The sequence below is a fragment of the Lepidochelys kempii genome, chromosome 1 (genome assembly GCF_965140285.1).
Source record: "Lepidochelys kempii isolate rLepKem1 chromosome 1, rLepKem1.hap1, whole genome shotgun sequence".
NCBI lineage: Eukaryota > Metazoa > Chordata > Testudines > Cheloniidae > Lepidochelys > Lepidochelys kempii.
The window spans coordinates 212,622,752-212,641,569 of record NC_136380.1 but is presented as its reverse complement, the minus strand read 5'-3'; the positions used below and the strand labels follow the sequence as shown (position 1 = coordinate 212,641,569).

At 48.5% G+C, this 18,818-nt stretch overlaps 1 protein-coding gene across 5 annotated transcripts in view; it reads right to left on the bottom strand.

The window, feature by feature from the left end:
• The window catches only part of ZYX (zyxin), a 33,776-nt gene extending 21,518 nt beyond the window's left edge, over positions 1-12,258 (bottom strand). For 2 of the 5 annotated variants that reach the window (XM_073312575.2, XM_073312565.2), the window contains exons 1-2: positions 12,051-12,258; positions 5,531-5,817 (exon numbers count right to left, since the gene is read on the bottom strand). In XM_073312575.2, the coding sequence (XP_073168676.1) occupies positions 5,531-5,795 (265 nt within the window). In that variant the 5' untranslated portion in view covers positions 5,796-5,817; positions 12,051-12,258. Of the gene's footprint in view, positions 1-5,530; positions 5,818-6,415; positions 6,636-12,050 lie in introns of those variants that run through there. The other 3 variants (XM_073312539.2, XM_073312557.2, XM_073312546.1) reach the window with 2 other exon arrangements.
• Positions 12,259-18,818: the final 6,560 nt, after the last annotated feature.

Genomic DNA, 18,818 nt, shown 5'->3' with positions numbered 1-18,818 from the left:
CGTTTTTCCTAATGTCCAACCTAAACCTCCCCCACTGCACCTTGAGACCATTACTCCTTGTTCTGTCATCTGCTACCATTGAGAACAGTCTAGATCCATCCTCTTTGGAACCCCTCCCCCCTCTTCAGGTAGTTGAAAGCAGCTATCAAATCCCCCTTCATTCTTCTCTTCCGCAGAAGAAATAATCCCAGTTCCCTCAGCCTCTCCTCATAAGTCATGTGCTCCAGGCCCCTAATTACTTTTGTTGCCCTCCATTGGACTCTTTACAAGAAGGATGTGGAAAAATTGGAGTGTGGGGTGCAAAACTGGACACAGTACTCCAGATGAGGCCTCACCAATGTCGAACAGAGGGGAATGATCATGTCCCTCAATCTGCTGGCAATGCCCCTACTTATACAGCCCAAAATGCCATTAGCCTTATTGGCAACAAGGGCACACTGTTGACTCATATCCAGCTTCTCACCCACTGTAACCCTTACGTCCTTTTCCGCAGAACTGCTGCCGAGCCATTCAGTCCCTAGTCTGCAGCAGTGCATGGGATTCTTCCGTCCTAAGTTCAGAACACTGCACTTGTCCTTTTTGAACCTCAGATTTCTTTTGGCCCAATCCTCTAATTTGTCTAGGGCCCTCTGTATCCTATCCCTACCCTCCAGCATATCTACAACTCCTCCCAGTTTAGTGTCATCTGAAAACTTGCTGAGGGTGCAATCCACGCCATCTTCCAGACAATTAATGAAGATATTGAACAAAACCGGTCCCAGGACCGACCCTTGGGGCACTCCACTTGATACCAGCTGCCAACTAGACATGGAGCCATTGATCAATACCCGTTGAGCCCGACGATCTAGCCAGCTTTCTATCCACCTTATAGTCCATTCATCCAGCCCATACTACTTTAACTTGCTGGCAAGAATACTGTGGGAGATTGTGTCAAAAGCTTTGCTAAAGTCAAGGAATAGCGCATTCACTGCTTTCTCATCCACAGAGCCAGTTATCTCATCATAGAAGGCAATTAAGTCATTCCTGACTAACCTGTCCTTGGCAAATCCATGCTGAGTGTTCCTGACCACTTTCCTCTCCTTCAAGTGCTTCAGAATTGATCCCTTGAGGATCTGCTCCATGATTTTTCCAGGGACTCAGGTGAGGCTGACTGGCCTGTAGCTCCCCATATCCTCCTCCTTCCTTTTTTCAGGATAGGCAATGCATTAGCCTTTTTCCAGTGGTCTGGGACCTCCCCCGATCACCATGAGTTTTCAAAGATAATGGCCAATGGCTCTGCAATCACATCCGCCAACTCCTTTAGCACCCTCAGATGCAGAGCATCCGGTCCCGTGGACTTGTGCTCGTCCAGCTTTTCTAAATTGTCCCAAACCACTTTTCTCTCCACAGAGGGCTGGTCACCTCCTCCCCATGCTGTGGTGCCCAGTGCAGCAGTCTGGGAGCTGACCTTGTTCGTGAAGACAGAAGCAAAAAAGCATTGAGTACATTAGCTTTTTCCACATCCTCTGTCACTAGGTTGCCTCCCTCATTCAGTAAGGGGCCCACACTTTCCTTGACTTTCTTCTTGTTGCTAACATACCTGTAGAAACCCTTCACATCTCTTGCTAGCTGCAACTCCAAGTGTCATTTGGCCTTCCTGATTTCTCTCCTGTATGCCTGAGCAATATTTGTATATTCCGCGCTGGTCATTTGTCCAATCTTCCACTTCTTGTAAGAGTCATTTTTGTGTTTAAGATCAGCAAGGATTTCACTGTTAAGCCAAGCTGGTCGCCTGCCATATTTACTATTCTTTCTACACATCGGGATGGTTTGTTCCTGTAACCTCAATAAGGATTCTTTAAAATACAGCCAGCTCTCCTGGACTCCTTTCCCCCTCATGTTATTCTCCCAGGGGATCCTGCCCATCAGTTTCCTGAGGGAGTCAAAGTCTGCTTCTGAAGTCCAGGGTCCATATTCTGCTGCTCTCCTTTCTTCCCTGTGTCAGGATCCTGACCTCGACCATCTCATGGTCACTGCCTCCCAGGTTTCCATCCACTTTTGCTTCCCCTACTAATTCTTCCCTGTTTGTGAGCAGCAGGTCAAGAAGAGCTCTGCCCCTAGTTGGTTCCTCCAGCACTTGCACCAGGAAATTGTCCCCTACATTTTCCAAAAACTTCCTGGATTGTCTGTGCACTGCTGTATTGCTCTCCCAGGAGATATCAGGGTGATTGAAGTCTCCCATGAGAACCAGGGCCTGTGATCTAGTAACTTCTGTTAGATGCCAGAAGAAAGCCTTGTCCAGCTCATCCCCCTGACTTGGTGGTCTATAGCAGACTCCCACCACGACGTCACCCTTGTTGCTCACACTTCTAAACTTAATCCAGACACACAGGTTTTTCTGCAGTTTCATACCAGAGCTCTGAGCAGTCATACTGTTCTTACATACGGTGCAACTCCCCCACCTTTTCTGCCCTGCCTGTCCTTCCTGAACAGTTTATATCCATCCACGACAGTACTCCAGTCACGCGAGTTATCCCACCAAGTCTCCGTTATGCCAATCACATCATAATTCCTTGACTCTGCCAGGACTTCCAGTTCTCCCTGCTTGTTTCCCAGGCTTCTTGCATTTGTGTATAGGCACTTGAGATAACTTGCTGTTTGTCCTGCTTTCTTAGTATGAGGCAGGAGCCCTCCCCTCATGCGCGCTCTTGCTCCCTCCTGGTATCCCACTTACCTCAGGGCTTTGGTCTCCTTCCCCCGGTGAACCTAGTTTAAAGCCCTCTCCTCACTAGGTTAGCCAGCCTGCTTGCGAAGATGCTCTCCCCTCTCTTCGTTAGGTGGAGCCCAATCCTCTCCAGACTCTTAAGGTCTGGAGAGTATTGGGTGTTTTATAATCACCCTGCCATTTTCAAGCAGCCATCTTGTTTGGACAGGAACACAGACATCTAGTGGCCAAAGAGAAAGCTGGAAGCCAGCAATACACAAGATCTAGTCCCAGCCTTGTCACAATAGGTGGGCCCTAACAAGGCACCTTTGGATTTATACAGCTCCTTTCCAAGGACTCACTATGTGATTTACAAACAGCCAGACTCCAGAAAAAGGGAGTTTCACAGTCCACGGAGTGGATATCCCTGTTTCCCAGCTGGGGAAAAAGGGTCTGAAGCAGTGCCTTGTCCAAGTGTGCCCATGGCAGAAATGGGAACACAAAGGTCTCTTGACTCCCAGTTCAGAGATTAATAAATAAAGCCACGTTGCCTATTATGAAAGTCATTTTACCTTTCAGCATCAGTTTCCTCCTCAGTAAAATGGGGAGAACAGCTACCTCACAAAGCAGTACTAAGGATTCAAGTCTATCCAATCTTCATGTTTGTGCAGAATTTTGAACACACTGAAATAGGACTCCACAGCAGAGAAATGGATAGATAAGAATATATATAGTGAGCACCCATCTTCACTGAAGTTAGAGTAGTGTTTAAGAAAGTTTTAACCAGTCCAATTAAAAGTCCCCTTCCTGCTCAGGTTTTGCTGTTTAGAGAACTAGTGAAAATTGTGACACTAGTCACCAGAGTCTCCTAAGCTAGACAGGGCCTGAATTCCCAGACAAAAGAAATAAGCACGGAGGGAGAGAAGAGGGAGAAAAAAAACAAACAACAAAAAACCTTCCATTTTTTCCCCAGAGGGAAAGCATTTCAGGCCTCCTTTATCCCCTATAAAGTAACAAAGAAAGTGTACAAAGCTCATTTTTCACCACGTTTTGCAGGTCTACTTTAAAAATGTAACCTTGAGTTTCCCAGCATGTACCACCCTTTAAAAAAAAAATACAATATTCTGTTCAAGTTCTTCCCTCCCCACAGCCCGAGCCCAGGGCTATAGTACTGCATCAGGAACATAACCCAATGAAGTAGCATCGGATATAGACAACAGCTCAACCACCATCTATCCAGTCACCTCCATGCAGCAAAGCACCACCGTGGGGCATTGAGATCACTACTTACTCAGAAGGAAGAAAGCACATCCCCAATTTTCTTATCCTCCCATTAAGCAACTGCCCCATTCTACTCCTACTTAGTATTCACAACTGGACAACACCACAGCTTCCTAAAGCCGGATGAAGAGCAGCTACAGGATAGGCTGCTACCAACCTAATGTTTCCCAATGTAGTCAGTGTCTTTTACTGCAATGACAGACCACACACTGCAAGCCATCATCTCCACAGACATTCTGAGCTGGCTGCAGCACACAACTTGCATATACCTGAAGAGATACCGAAGCCACAGAGGGCTGAATTCAGGAACAGGGACTGAGCATTTCAGTAGGGCAAATTAACAGAAGAAACTCAGAAGGCAAGAGAAAAAGTTCCTTATCTCAGTTCCTCATTCTGACTACCAATGAAAAGCTAGTGGGGGCCTAATCCTGCTCTCATTTTACCAGTGGAGTACGGTCGGGAACAGCACTGAAGTCAATGCAGATACACTGCCAAAAAATGGAGGGGGGGGCCACACACAGCAAGTTTTCCCATTACCACCTATCTCCTCTGTGGCTGTGTGTCTTAACCAGGAATTAAAGATGGTGTTAGAACATCAGTTAGGCTGCCTGCTAGACTAACTTGGCCAGCTAGCGAACATTAAAGTTGACATTATCTTGTCTACACTACCTTTTAGAAGATGGTGGCTAACATCACACCACCTATCCTAGTCGAGACAAACCCAGTGACACTGTGGTGATATACAGAGATGTCAAGAAGGAGAATGTGGGTAGTAAGGATACTCCTAGTGGCTTGTGCTGGCCAGGTCTAGCATGGGGGCTAAATCACCAGGTGGTCTTAGGGGAGTGAAAAGGGCCCCAACAGGGATCAAAAGCTAAAGTAAAAGCTATATTTGCACCAGAACCCTGCCCAGAAAACACAAAGAACAACAACAACAAAAAATACCACACACCCCCCACAAGAGAAAACAAAACCCAGGGAGGCAAACTGCTACGTCTCACTTCCTGTTTATGGCAGCTCCCATCTGTCCCCGCAACTACTCCAGCCACTCAGGCAGGGTATGCACAATGGTGAAATGGCAGGAAGTGAGTGAGACCAAAGGGGAAGAGCTTTCACAATCTGAGACAAGCTACAGAGTGAGGTAAGGGATGAATCACAGATATGGAAGACAGTGTGAGCCATCCCACAGTGAGCCAAGCTGGGGGATTCTTCCCTGCAATATAACTGCCCCCTACACTGATATTTATGGTATTCCTACAGACTCTGGTGAGAGACCAGAATCTCTCCGCCCCCTTTCCTCTTGGGGAGGAAGATGCTATGCATGCCTAGATCAAAGTGATCAGAATAGTTTCCTCCTGTTTCCCCCTCCCCCCCCCCCAACACACACACCCCTTTGTAGCTCGCTCTGGAGTCCTGCCACCCTCCCAGTGTGAGCACCCATCTATTCTTCGTAGCAAGTTGCTTATTCATTGTTTAGACCAGGCACAGACCATATGCACTGAGAACGCAGGAATGCACATAAGCTCCCACAGATGGAGCAAGTAATAAGTTATGGATATCACATACCTTCAGCAAGCAAAGGTGCTGCAGCTGGTGGGATCTCCCCCACTTTCCCTATCCGAGCACATTGGGCACCAGCCCCAGAAGGCTGGGGCAGTGGCAGATCTGAGGCACTCCCAGGTACAGCACCCCCAGCCTTGAATGGGTTCATTTTGGGCTTAGGGGCAACCACTGGTGCAAACTTCTTCTGCGGGTTGTAGAAAGTTGGGGTGGAAATATTGATGCTGACTGTGGAAGTCATGCGAGTCCCCGGGCTACCAGATGATGCCATCTTGCTGCTGGCTGCTCAGCACCTGGGGGCCAGGAGGAGAGTGGAGACACAGACATGAGATCAGACATGACCCTGCAAGGGAAAACAAATCTGGAGAAAGGCATAGCAGGAAACAGAATTGGAGGGTGGGTGCACCTGAGTGAGATTTGAGGGACATGAGTAGAGCTTGGATGCCCCCAGGACTGGGAGACATATGTTTTGAAGTAAGAAATACTGTCTAACCCAGAGGCAAACCCTTAACAAGTGCTTCTCCCTGGGATGCAGGGGAGGAACAACTGGCCAAAGCACCAATAAACTCTCTCCACCTTCAGCCCTTTGCTGAATGGGATTAACAAACATGGAGGGGTCGGGGGGGGGAGGCAGTAATTATAAACTGAGAGAAGGACAAAGCTGGGATCAATGCAGAAGAGAACTGCTCGAGAAGCCAGCCTTCTGCAGATGGCTCAGATCCCCACACTGGAGCCCCCCCCCCCCCCCAAGAGGCAGCTTTAGCATCTCACATCACACTACCACCCATAAGCTCGGGGCTTCAGGAGGGTGTGTCACCACTGCATCCCCTCCAACTCTGTCTGTCCACCTCTCCCAATCCTCTCCTCACAACCCCACCCCCATCCTTTTACCTGTAGACCCTCAGCCCTCTCTGGTCGGGGGGAAGCTCCGACAGCTGCAGCACAAGCAGAACAAAGGGAAGCCTGGGCGATTCCATAAGGTCACACATTCCCCAGCCAAGCCCTTTGTCTTGCTGTCATTTCTGTCTTGCTGTCCCTTCCTATCATTGTAGCAATAAGCAAGAGCTCCTACAGCATCCTCAATGGCCGCAACGGCTGCCTGCCCTGCCCCCGCCCCTTCCTGCAGGAAGCAGCTCCTGGATCCAGCCAGCCTCACTAACACATTCCTAGAGTCATTCCCTCCCAGCCCCTGCTGTATAGAGCAGGAGCGAGCAAACTTTTTGGCCTGAGGGCCACATTGGGTTTCCAAAATTGTATAGAGGGCCGGTTAGGGGAGGCTGTGTCTCCCCAAACAGCCAGGTATGGCCTGGCCCCTGCCTCCTATCAGACCCCCCCTTCTCCCCCCACTCCAACGGCTCCCCCAGGACTCCTGCCCCATCAAACCCCCCTGCTCCCTGACTGCCCCCGGACACCCCACCCCTGACTGCCCCCTGCCACCCCATCCAACCCCCCCATTCCTGACTGCCCCCCCAGAACTTCTGCCCCATCCAACCCCCCTGTTCCCTGCCCTTGTCGGCCACAACCCCTATCCACACCCCCCAAACTCCCCTGCCCTCTATCCAACCCCCACTCCCCCCTTACCGTGCTGCCTGGAGGCCGGTGGCTTGCGGCGCTACAGCCGCGCCACCCAGAGCACCGGGTCAGGCCGTGGCTCTGCAACTGCGCTGCCCGGCCGCCCAGAGCATTGTGCCAGTGGCTTGGGGCAGAGGCTGCAGGGGAGGGGGGAACAGCAGGGGAGGGGCCGGGGACTAGCCTCCCGGGCTAGGAGCTCAGGGGCCATGCAGAAGGGTTCCACGGGCCATAGTTTGCCCACCTCTGGTATAGATGCTGCCCTAAAGCCAGCCCATCCATGGCCTGGCCTCAGGGTGCAGCATAGCACAGCACGCAGCACTTTCCTGTTTGCCGCAGAATGTGCTCACAGGTCCATCCTACCAATGGTGTCTTCCTAGGGTCTAGCTCAGTGGTTCTCAAACTTTTGTACTGGTGACCCCTTTCACATAGCAAGCTTCCAAGTGCAACCCCCCTCTTATAAATTAAAAATACTTTTATAGATTTAACACCATTATAAATGCCAGAGGCAAAGCAGGGTTCCCAGCAAGGTTGATACCTCGCAACCCCCCTGAAGGGTCCCGACCCCTAGTTTGAGAATCCCTGGTCTAGCTAGAGTACAGCAAGCTGCATATTTCCACTCCCAGGATCAGGGCCCAGCCATGTCCTGAAAAGCAAGTTCTCTAAGGCTTGTATGTGGCGAACTTGGAACTCCCTGAAACACTCCCCATCTCCTGCCTCATCCTCCCCCCACCCCCCAAACCACCACTCATGTTGCCCTCAGGATGTTTCCAAACTCACAACAGCCAGGAGCTATTGACAATCTCCTGATAAGAGCCCAGATGTCTAAGATTTCTCCCCATGCTGGTATCCAGGCCAGAGAGGCACTAAGTTTATCATGCTGACCGCACACAGTAATGCTCCCAATGGTAGAGAGGCAAGTATGCCAGCATTTGGACTTAGTTTGTTTTGAACAACATTCTTCTACAGTGCCTGCTGCTGCACTGTCAGCATGGATGATGATGGGCTGCTGTAACAACAGGACGTCCTCCTGCAGCTATTCCACAGTGCTGCTATCACTGAGGAGACATACGTGGGCCACTTACCCATACAAGTTCTCGAAGTTGTGGGGTACTGATACCTCAGATACTGTATTTGAGTTAGTTGTTATATTGGAACCAATCCTCACCAGCCCTCCCTCTCCCCCTATATCATACTTACATCCAGCTGAGGGTCAGGGAGGGAAGAAGAATCATCAGCATTGACTAAGGGCAAATCTATACTGGCAATGTTAAAGCACTACCCCGAGCAAGAAAGTTGCAGTGCTGTAAAGTGCCAATGTAGACAAGCCCTAAGTGTCTGAAACCACAAGACCTTATTTTTCCCCCCCAAGGTCAGGCACTGGGCATATCAACCATCCATAAGGGTGCTGGGGAGTAGATTACCCAATGTTAAGCCCAGAAGGGGCCTTACCATCTGTCAAGGTTCCTTCCCCCCTCTGAACTCTAGGGTACAGATGTGCGGACCTGCATGAAAAACCCCCTAAGCTTATTTTTACCAGCTTAGGTTAAAACTTCCAAGGTACAAACTATTTTACCTTTTGACCCTGGACCTTATTGCTGCCACCAAGCATTTAACAAATATAACAGGGAAAGAGCCCACTTGGAAAAGTCTTTACCCCGAAAATCCTCCCAAACCCTACACCCCCTTTCCTGGGGAAGGATTGATAAAAATCCTCGCCAATTTGCATAGGTGAGCACAGACCTAAACCCTTGGATCTTAAGAACAATGAAACAACAACCAGGTTCTTAAAAGAAGAATTTTAATTGAAGAAAAAGTAAAAGAATCACCTCTGTAAAATCAGGATGGTAAATACCTTACAAGGTAATCAGATTCAAAACAGAGAATCCCTCTAGGCAAAACCTTAAGTTACAAAAAGACACAAAAACAGGAATATACATTCCATTCAGCACAACTTATTTTATCAGCCATTTAAACAAAACAGAATCTAACGCATATCTAACTAGATTGCTTACTGACTTTTTACAGGAGTTCTGACCTGCATTCCTGCTATGGTCCCAGCAAAAGCAACACAGACAGAGCTAACCCTTTGTCCCCCCCCCCCGCCAGCTTTGAAAGTATCTTGTCTCCTCATTGGTAATTTTGGTCAGGTGCCAGCAAGGTTATCTTAGCTTCTTAACCCTTTACAGGTGAAAGTTTTTCCTTTGGCCAAGAGGGATTTAAAGATGTTTACCCTTCCCTTTATATTTATGACACCATCATTATTGGGACCTTCCGCATAACAGATCATAGACTCTCACCCAGTGATTCTGCTTCTAACTAATTTCCACTTGAGATATCAGGCATATCATTTTGAAAGATATCCAGTCTTCATTTAAAGACACCAAGTGATGGTGAATACACTGTGTACTCTGGTAAACTGTTCCAATGGTTAATTACCAGCCACTGGGTCTTGTTATGCCTTTACGGGCTAGTTTAAAGTGTCCTCCGACATGAAAAATCCTCTCCCCTTGTCGGCACTTGAAGATGACATCCTAGTCACCTCATGATCATACTCTATAATGGGGCTGGTCTTTATAGAGATGGATTGTGGGACATCTGCTGCTTCATGCAGATACCTTAGTTTCATTACCAGCAGCTGTTCCCATCTCCCTGACCCCAGAGCAGTCCTTTTCCCCATATACTCTCTCTAGCCCAAAGCCTCTCTCTCCTCACAGCAGCCTCCCTCCTACAGCTGCCCCTGTCTGTCCCAAGTTCTGCTTAAAAAACAGCATGAAGGCATATCTTCTGTTTGTCCATCAGCCACCCTATAGCCTAGAGGGAAGGGAAAACGGAGATGTCAGGGACTGGCCTTCCTCTCCTCCCCCTATCCATGCTATGGTTCCGCCACAGTTCTACTGGTATCCATCAATCCTGACTTGCAGCTCCCCGATTATGAAATGTGCATTAACAGGGTCCTGTTACTCAAGCATACCAAAAAAACAAAAAGTACTGAGGGTGTGTCACTAGGCAAGCCTGAGCCTAAATTAGTTATCAGACCTCCCCCAAAGAAAGATATTTCCTGACATCTACATCAATGAGAAGATGTAGCCACAGATCCATGTAGCCGTAGAGGCTAATGACACCAAAGCCTCAAGCAAGGGCTATGTATGACCTGTCTCTACTGATTAGGGGCAGAAATTGAGATTTAGATCCTTTCACTGGCCATAGTTGCACTGGTTACATGAAAGCAACCCATTTTAAGGCATCACAGACTGCTCTGTTTTCTATGCAAGTGCTGTAGACCCCTGACCTAAACCATACCTACTCAGTGACCCACCAACTCTGGGAAGGGAAACTAACCAACTCTGTCTTAGGCTTCTGCCTCCATGGGCCAGTCTCCAGTGCATCCCACTCTCAAGTAGGGAAGGGAACATGGAAAGAGAGACCCACCCTAACATCCTCCAAAATTATTCCTTCCCTATGAAGCAGCGGTTCGTGACCCTATTTTTATGGGGTCGCCAGGGCTGGCTTAGACTTGCTGGGGCCCGGGCCAAAGCCCAAGCCAAAGCACACAGGGCTGAAGCTGCAGCCTGAGGGCTTTAGCCCTGGGTGGTAGGGCTCAGGTTATAAGTCCCATGCCTAGGGCTGAAGCCCTTGGGTTTTGAAACTCAGGTGGGCTCAGGCTTCAGTCTCCCCATCCTGAGGTCGTGTAGTAATTTTTGATGTCAGAAGGGGGTCACAGTGCAATGAAGTTTGAGAACCCCTGTTATGTAGGATATCAATTCAGACCAAGCAGGGAGTATTGGGTGGGAGGAGGGGTAATGTTTTAGAATTGCCACAATGCAGTAACTCTGGCAACTGCACCCACAGAGTCACAGGCCTCCTCCAAATGGAAAGTGGAGAAAGGGGATGTGCTATTAAAAATATGAAGTGAAAGAATCAAGCTGATTTACAAAAAACCCAAAAACTGAAGGATTTTGTTTTGTTTTTAATTAAACAAAGAGCCACATGCATTTCCACCCCTTCAAACTCTGGTTAATCCTGCAAAGTTTGCTTGGTTGGCAAAAAAAAGTTACAGAGCCCCAGCAACAAAGTCATTTATTTTTCAAGCAGCTGGTGTTTCCCTGTTCAACCACCACCCCCATTCTTTTGCCCAGTGACCCCCACTTCCCTTCCCCCACCAGTAAATTCATTCCAGTCACTAAACCCTGCATGTAAATTGTAGTCAAGAATCGGACCGGGGAAAGGGGAACTTTCAAAGCTACGAGCCAGGCCTGGAGTCAATCTGTAACAAACACATAACTAAATACCGCCCCCCGGTCTTCCTCTCTGCACAGCAGGAAAGGAACATGCAAACATATTTCAGACTCCAGGCAGTCACAAATTTGCAGGCACAAGTATCTTCAGATCCCCGCCCAGGAAGGCAGAGGAGAAATGAAGCAGTTCCCAAAAGTGTTACGGGTTCTTTCCCCACCTAAGCACATCTGGAAAAGGCTCTAGAGCGGGTCTCACACACACTAGAAGAATGTCTCAACTCAAACCAGCCAGCGGAGCCCCTTCTCCTCCCCCCTCCCCCCATTGCTAAACCTTTACAAAGGAAAGGAGGCGACTTGGAAAATATTTCATTTTGATGGGGAGGGGAGGAACGTACCCAGCTAAAAGTTGGCAAGTAGTTTGTCAGGCTTTCAAAAATTTGAGGCTCCCACGGAAAATAAGTCGGGGACACAGACACGTCAAACCCATAAATTTAACGCTAAATACGGTCCCAAGCTGTGCAACCAGCATAAACCACAAAACACAACAGCAAGTTCAGCCTCTCATCCGCAGTGGGTGTGGTAGGAAATTGGGGGGTGGGGTTCCCTGATGAACATACATGCATTTAGTTTCGGAGCATAAAGCTACAATAAAACTAAGAGGCAAGAGCTTCCCCCAGGACAAGCTCTTCTCCAAGGGGAGCGTGGGGGAGAGGACTCACCTTCGGAGAGAAGTTCAGGAAGAGAAGGGTGGCGTCCCTTGGACTAAAAGTTTGCTGCTGCTGCTTGTAAAGTCTCTAGTGCTGCTGGAACACAAGCCCAGCTTCACTCCTTCCACCCCGTAGCTGAGCGTCCTGCTCTCTCCGCCCCCTGCGCTCCACTCCGGACTTGCTTCAGTCTCATGTCTGCCAAAAAGGGGAGGGGGGAGGAAGAGGAGTGGCTCTAGGTAGAGTTACCAGGCCTAAGGACTTCCCTAACATCTAGCAAAAAGGCCTCGCCCAAGCGAAGCTGTTTGACCATAAAAGGAGAGAGGCTATGTGAACAGCTGAGCTCACTCACCAGGGAATGTGGCAATGAGGTAACGGGGGAGGATGAATTCACTAGACAGGGCTGTTGGGGGGAAAACAGCAACTCTCCCACTCTTAAAATCAGCATCTCATTATCTTTCCCTCTGTGTTTTCAAGGGATGGAGGTGTTAGTTTTCTGTCCTATTGCTGCTTATGGAAGGCCCATATTTCATACCCTTTCTGCTTTCTTTCTATTCCTGGATTTTCTCTTCCCCCCACTCCCCGAGATTTGTCAGGCCTCTTAATCCTGCTTCCCAGCCCCTTCCAATCCACTCCTGTCTTCTTCCCCCCAGCCCCCAGCTCAGTCAAAGCCCCTCAGTTTAGGCTTCCCCCTGCTGGCTTGTGTTTTATCTCTTGCTCCAGAATGGGAACTGCCTCCTTCTTTTTCAGCAGCTGGTGTTTTCCCTGTGTCAACCCCCACCCCATTCCTTCACCCAGTGACCCCCACTTTTCCCTCACCCACCAGTGACTTCATTTCCACTAAACCCTACATGTAAGGAGAAACTTGGCAGTTCTGGTGAGTCAGGGTCCCTCTCAGTCTCTTCCCCACCCCCTCCCCACAGCAACCAGCTGCAAGAGAATGTGACTCAGACTTTCCTAATCCTACAGGCACTGTTTTTTTAAAAAAACAACCAAACCCACAATACTGCCAAGTAATGTAATTCCTCATTTACTCAGTACTGGACAGGACCTTATCCCAAACCCCAGCACCCAAACAGACCACTTAACTCCCTGGTGACATGCTCTCACAGGCCACACAGCTCTACTGATGCCCCTCACTCCTAACATAGCCATGATGCAATCCTCTGGCTATTCCAGTTTTGTGCTTTGCAAATTGTACCTACTGATCTGTAGGATCCACATTATTCCCAAATCCATTCCAGTATTACCTATTAGGTTTTGTTTTTAATCTGAGCATGGATACCGTGCTTAATACTGTACCTCACACAGAAGAAGATCTGGTCCCTGCATCAAGGAGTTTAAAATAGAAATTTCCTATCTTTGGTGTTCTCTTTCCCTGAGCCCTTCTTTTTGCAGGGCAGCCTCCCTAAACCTATTGCTTCCAAGTAGGGAGCCAAGGGGGAATTCCTGTTCTTTATGTAATCACCATACTTTCACCTTGGAATCTGGCCATGATATTGGGCTTTCTGCTCTCCTGTTGCCAAATTTCCAGAGGTTACTTACTCTTTGCAATGCTCAGAGGATTTAGGAAATATCTACACTGGGGTATTTATTCACCTATTACACTGATGTAGCTGCCACAGTGCACACCCCTAGTGGTGCATGGGACTTTCATTGGTGCAGCTTGTCTGGGGTAAAAGGCACTAGTTCAAATCCCAGTTTACACTGGTACAAAGTGTCTGAACTAGGGATTTGTACTGATGCAGCTATGTTGGTGTAGCTACAAGAGTGTCTAAAAACTCTAACACAGACAAACCCTTAATTGTACATGTCATGTGAAACATGACACCTCCACTATTGTGTAGCCTGAGCAAGTCACTGCATTTCTCTGTGCCTCAATTTTCCTGTTGGTGAAATGGGACTAACTATACTGATTATCTCTTATACAAGTGCTGAGTATTGTTATTATGATACTACAAGTGCAGACATGTCAGGAGACCCGTTTACAATCTGGTTGTCCCCAGACACAGTTCATGCACCATGTGATTTTGTAGGATATATGAGCTAGCTATGATAACAGAGTTCCAGCCCAAACTGCTCTGGCTGCAAGAGCATAGAACCCAGTGTGGTGGTGACAGTGTGATCTAGTGCATTAGGGCACTGGACTAAGACTCAGGAGATATGAGTTCTATTACTGGCTTTGCTGGTGACCGATTTTGAGCATGTTACTTTCCATTTGTTTAGTCTTCCACCCTTTGTCTGTCTCATCTGCTTAGACTCAGCTCCTCAAGGCCAGGATTGCCTTGTACTATGTACCATGCTTAGCACAATGGGGCCATAATCTCATTTGGTTCTCAAGGCACTACTGGAATATGAATAATCTATATAATAAAAGCTTCCAGGAATATTGATCTGGAGCCTAAAACATCTGTTGAGTCCATGTGAAGTTATACAAGCAACTACAGGTGTGGTCGAGATCTCACTTTGTTCAGAATACCACCAATTTCAATCATCACTGGGTTTTTCAGTCTGTTACAATCTTATTTTTAAATTCTCAGCCATTTTGTCCTTAAGAATTATAATCGTGCAGTGTACATTACAGTAAGGCATGTATCTATGCAATATTGAATGTCCTACACCAGTGTTGCATGCAGTGTTGTTGTAGCCATGTTGGTCTCAGGATATTAAAGAGACAAGGTGGGTGTGAGGTCATATCTTTTATTGGATCAGCTTCTGTTGGTAAGAAAGACAAGCTTTTGATCTTACACAGAGCTCTTCTTCAGGTCTGAGAAACTACAGTAACTCAAAATGTCACAGCTAAATACAAGGTTTGAACAGATTATTTAGCATAAGTAGTTAACACATATTTCAAGGGACCATTCACAGTGAAGTGGCCCGTTAACATCCCTACAGTCACAGGGAGGAAAAGAAGAGGGAGGAGGGTTAGTGGGTTACAGATTGTTGTAATAAGCCATAAATCCGGTGCCTCTATTTGAGGGGTGGGCAAACTTTTTGGCCTGAGGGCCGCATCGGGTTTCTCAAATTATATGGAGGCCTGGTTAGGGGAGGCTGTGCCTCCCCAACCAGCCAGGCATGGCCCGGCCCCGCCCCCTATCCAACCCCCCCTGCTTCTCACCCCCCCCCCCAGGACTTCTGCCCTATCCAACGCCCCCTGTTCCCTGAAGGCCCCCCGGGGACCCCTGCCCCATCCACCTCCCCTGCTCTCGGTCCCCTGACAGCCCCCGGACGTCCCACCCCTAACTGCCCCCTGCTGCCCCACCCAACCCCCCCCTTCCTGACTGTCCCCCCTGGGACCCCTGCCCCATCCAACCACCCCTTCTCCCTGACCACTCCCGGACCTCTCGCCCCTAACTGCCCCCCACCCCTAACTGCCCCCCACCACCCCATTCAACCCCCCTCTCCTTCCTGACTGCCCCCCCCGGGACCCCTGCCCCATCCATCCCCCCTGCTCCCTGTCCCATGACCGCCCCCCGCCGTCCCATCCAACCCCTCCTCTCCTTCCTGACTGCCCCCCCCAGGAGCCCTGCCACCATTCAACCCCCCTGTTCCCCGCCCTCTGACCGCCCCAACCCCTATCCATGCCCCTGATCACCCCCCAAGCTCCCCTGCCCTCTATCGAACCCCCCCAGCTCCCTGCCCCCTTACCGCAGGGGGTTGGACTAGATGACCTCCTGAGGTCCCTTCCAACCCTGATATTCTATGATTCTATGAGAGCAAGGGCAGGGCCTTGGGGGAAGAGACGGAGTAGGGGTAGGGCACCCCCAGGGAAAAATAAAAGTCAGCACCTATGATGTGATCGACTTCTCTGGTGGACTGTCATTGTTTGGTGAAGGCAGTAGGTGTATATCCCAGACTTTCTCCCCAGAGCATCTACCAGAGAAGATAGCATGATGGAATGAGCCACCCAAATACCCCCAAGAGAACATGCTTCAATACAGAAATACCCACCTCCTGATTGCACACCCCTTGTTGTCAACTACTACCTCACACTGGAACCCCTGCAGGGTATCAAACAGCTACAACCCATACTTGATGGGGACCCCATCCTGAAAACAATTTTTCCTGAACCCCATCTTCTGACCTTCAAACAACCCCCCAGCTTCTCCAAGGTCATCATCAGAAGCAAGCTCCCCACAGACCAGCAAAAAGAAAAGGAGTACTTGTGGCACCTTAGAGAGTAACAAATTTATTAGTGCATAAGCTTTCGTGAGCTATAGCTCACTTCATCAGATGCATTCAGTGGAAAATACAGTGGGGAGATTTATGTACACAGAGAACATGAAACAATGGGTGTTACCATACACACTTAATGAGAGTGATCAGGTAAGGTGAGCTATTACCAGCAGGAGAGTGGGGGGGGGGGAGACGGGGGATGGACGGATGACCTTTTGTAGTGATAATCAAGGTGGGCCATTTCCAGCAGTTGACAAGAACCTGTTGGGAACAGTACGGGCGGGGGGCAGGGAATAAACAAGGGGAAATAGTTTTACTTTGTGTAATGACACATCCACTCCCAGTCTTTATTCAAGCCTAAGTTAATTGTGTCCAGTTTGCAAATTAATTCCAATTCAGCAGTCTCTCGTTAGAGTCCGTTTTTGAAGTTTTTTTGTTGAAGAATTGCCACTTTTAGGTTTGTAATCGGTGACCAAAGAGATTGAAGTGTTCTCTAACTGGTTTTTGAATGTTACAATTCTTGACATCTGACTTGTGTCCATTTATTCTTTTACGTAGAGACTGTCCAGTTTGGCCAATGTACATGGCAGAGGGGCATTGCTGGCACATGATGGCATAGATCACATTGGTAGATGTGCAGGTGAATGAGCCTCTGTTAGTGTGACTGATGTGATTAGGCCTTATGATGGTGTCCCCTGAATAGATATGTGGGCACAGTTGGCAATGGGCTTTGTTGCAAGGATAGGTTCCTGGATTAGTGGTTCTGTTGTGTGGTGTGTGTTGCTGGTGAGTATTTGCTTCAGGTTGGGGGGCTGTCTGTAAGCAAGGACTGGCCTGTCTCCCAAGATCTGTGAGAGCGATGGGTCGTCCTTCAGGATAGGTTGTAGATCCTTGATGATGCGTTGGAGAGGTTTTAGTTGGGGACTGAAGGTGATGGCTAGTGGCGTTCTGTTATTTTCTTTGTTGGGCCTGTCCTGTAGTAGGTAACTTCTGGGTACTCTTCTGGCTCTGTCAATCTGTTTCTTCTCTTCAGCAGGTGGGTATTGTAGTTGTAAGAATGCTTGATAGAGATCTTGTAAGTGTTTGTCTCTGAGGGGTTGGAGCAAATGCGGTTGTATCGTAGAGCTTGGCTGTAGACAATGGATTGTGTGGTGTGGTCTGGATGAAAGCTGGAGGCATGTAGGTAGGAATAGCGGTTAGTAGGTTTCCGGTATAGGATGGTGTTTATGTGACCATCGCTTATTAGCACCGCAGTATCCAGGAAGTGGATCTCTTGTGTGGACTGGTCCAGGCTGAGGTTGATGGTGGGATGGAAATTGTTGAAATCATGGTGGAATTCCCAAGGGTCCAGATGATGAAGATGTCATCAATGTAGCGCAAGTAGAGTAGGGGCATTAGAGGAAGAGAGCTGTGGAAGCGTTGTTCTAAGTCAGCCATAAAAATGTTGGCATACTGTGGGGCCATGCAGGTACCCATAGCAGTGCCGCTGATTTGAAGGTATACATTCTCCCCACAGACCAGGACACACCAACTCACAGCAGCATCAGACCCTGCCAGAACAATAGATACAAAATCTGTAGACATATCTCCACTGCTACAGCAATCAACACCCGCCACAACACACGTTTCAACATCCATGGGTCCTACACATGCCTGTCACAACATGTGGTGTACCTAATCATAGAATCATAGAATATCAGGGTTGGAAGGGACCTCAGGAGGTCATCTAGTCCAACTCCCTGCTCAAAGCAGAACCAATCCCCAACTAAATCATCCCAGCCAGGGCTTTGTCAAGCCTGACCTTAAAAACCTCAAAGGAAGGAGATTCCACCACCTCCCTAGGTAACGCATTCCAGTGTTTCACCACCCTCCTAGTGAAAACGTTTTTCCTAATATCCAACCTAAACCTCCCCCACTGCATCTTGAGACCATTACTCCTTGTTCTGTCATCAGCCACCACCGAGAACAGTCTAGATCCATCCTTTTTGGAACCCCCTTTCAGGTAGTTGAAAGCAGCTATCAAATTCCCCTCATTCTTCTCTTCCGCAGACTAAACAATCCCAGTTCTCTCAGCCTCTCCTCATAAGTCATGTGCTCCAGCCTCCTAATCATTTTTGTTGCCCTCCGCTGGACTCTTTCCAATTTTTCCACATCCTTCTTGTAGTGTGGGGCCCAAAACTGGACACAGTACTCCAGATGAGGCCTCACCAATGTCGAATCGAGGGACGTGATCATTCCCCTCTATCTGCTGGCCCACAGAGCCCTACGCAGATACAATACAGATATCCACGGATTTGCAGGGCTCTACTCGTCCAGTGCCCTAAATGTTCCATTCGCAATTATGTGGGTGAAAGAATCACTGTGCCCTTGAATGAACTCACACAGGAAAACTATAAAAGACAAAAGCATCAGATCACCTGTGGGTGAACACTTTTCACAAACCGATCACTTCCGACCTCTCAGTCCTCATCCTCAAAGGAAAACTGCACAACACTTTTAAAAGACGAGCCTGGGATCATAAAATCATAACTTTGCTAGACACTAAAACAACAAGGAGTCTGGTGGCACCTTAAAGACTAACAGACTAATAAAGACTAACTTTATTTG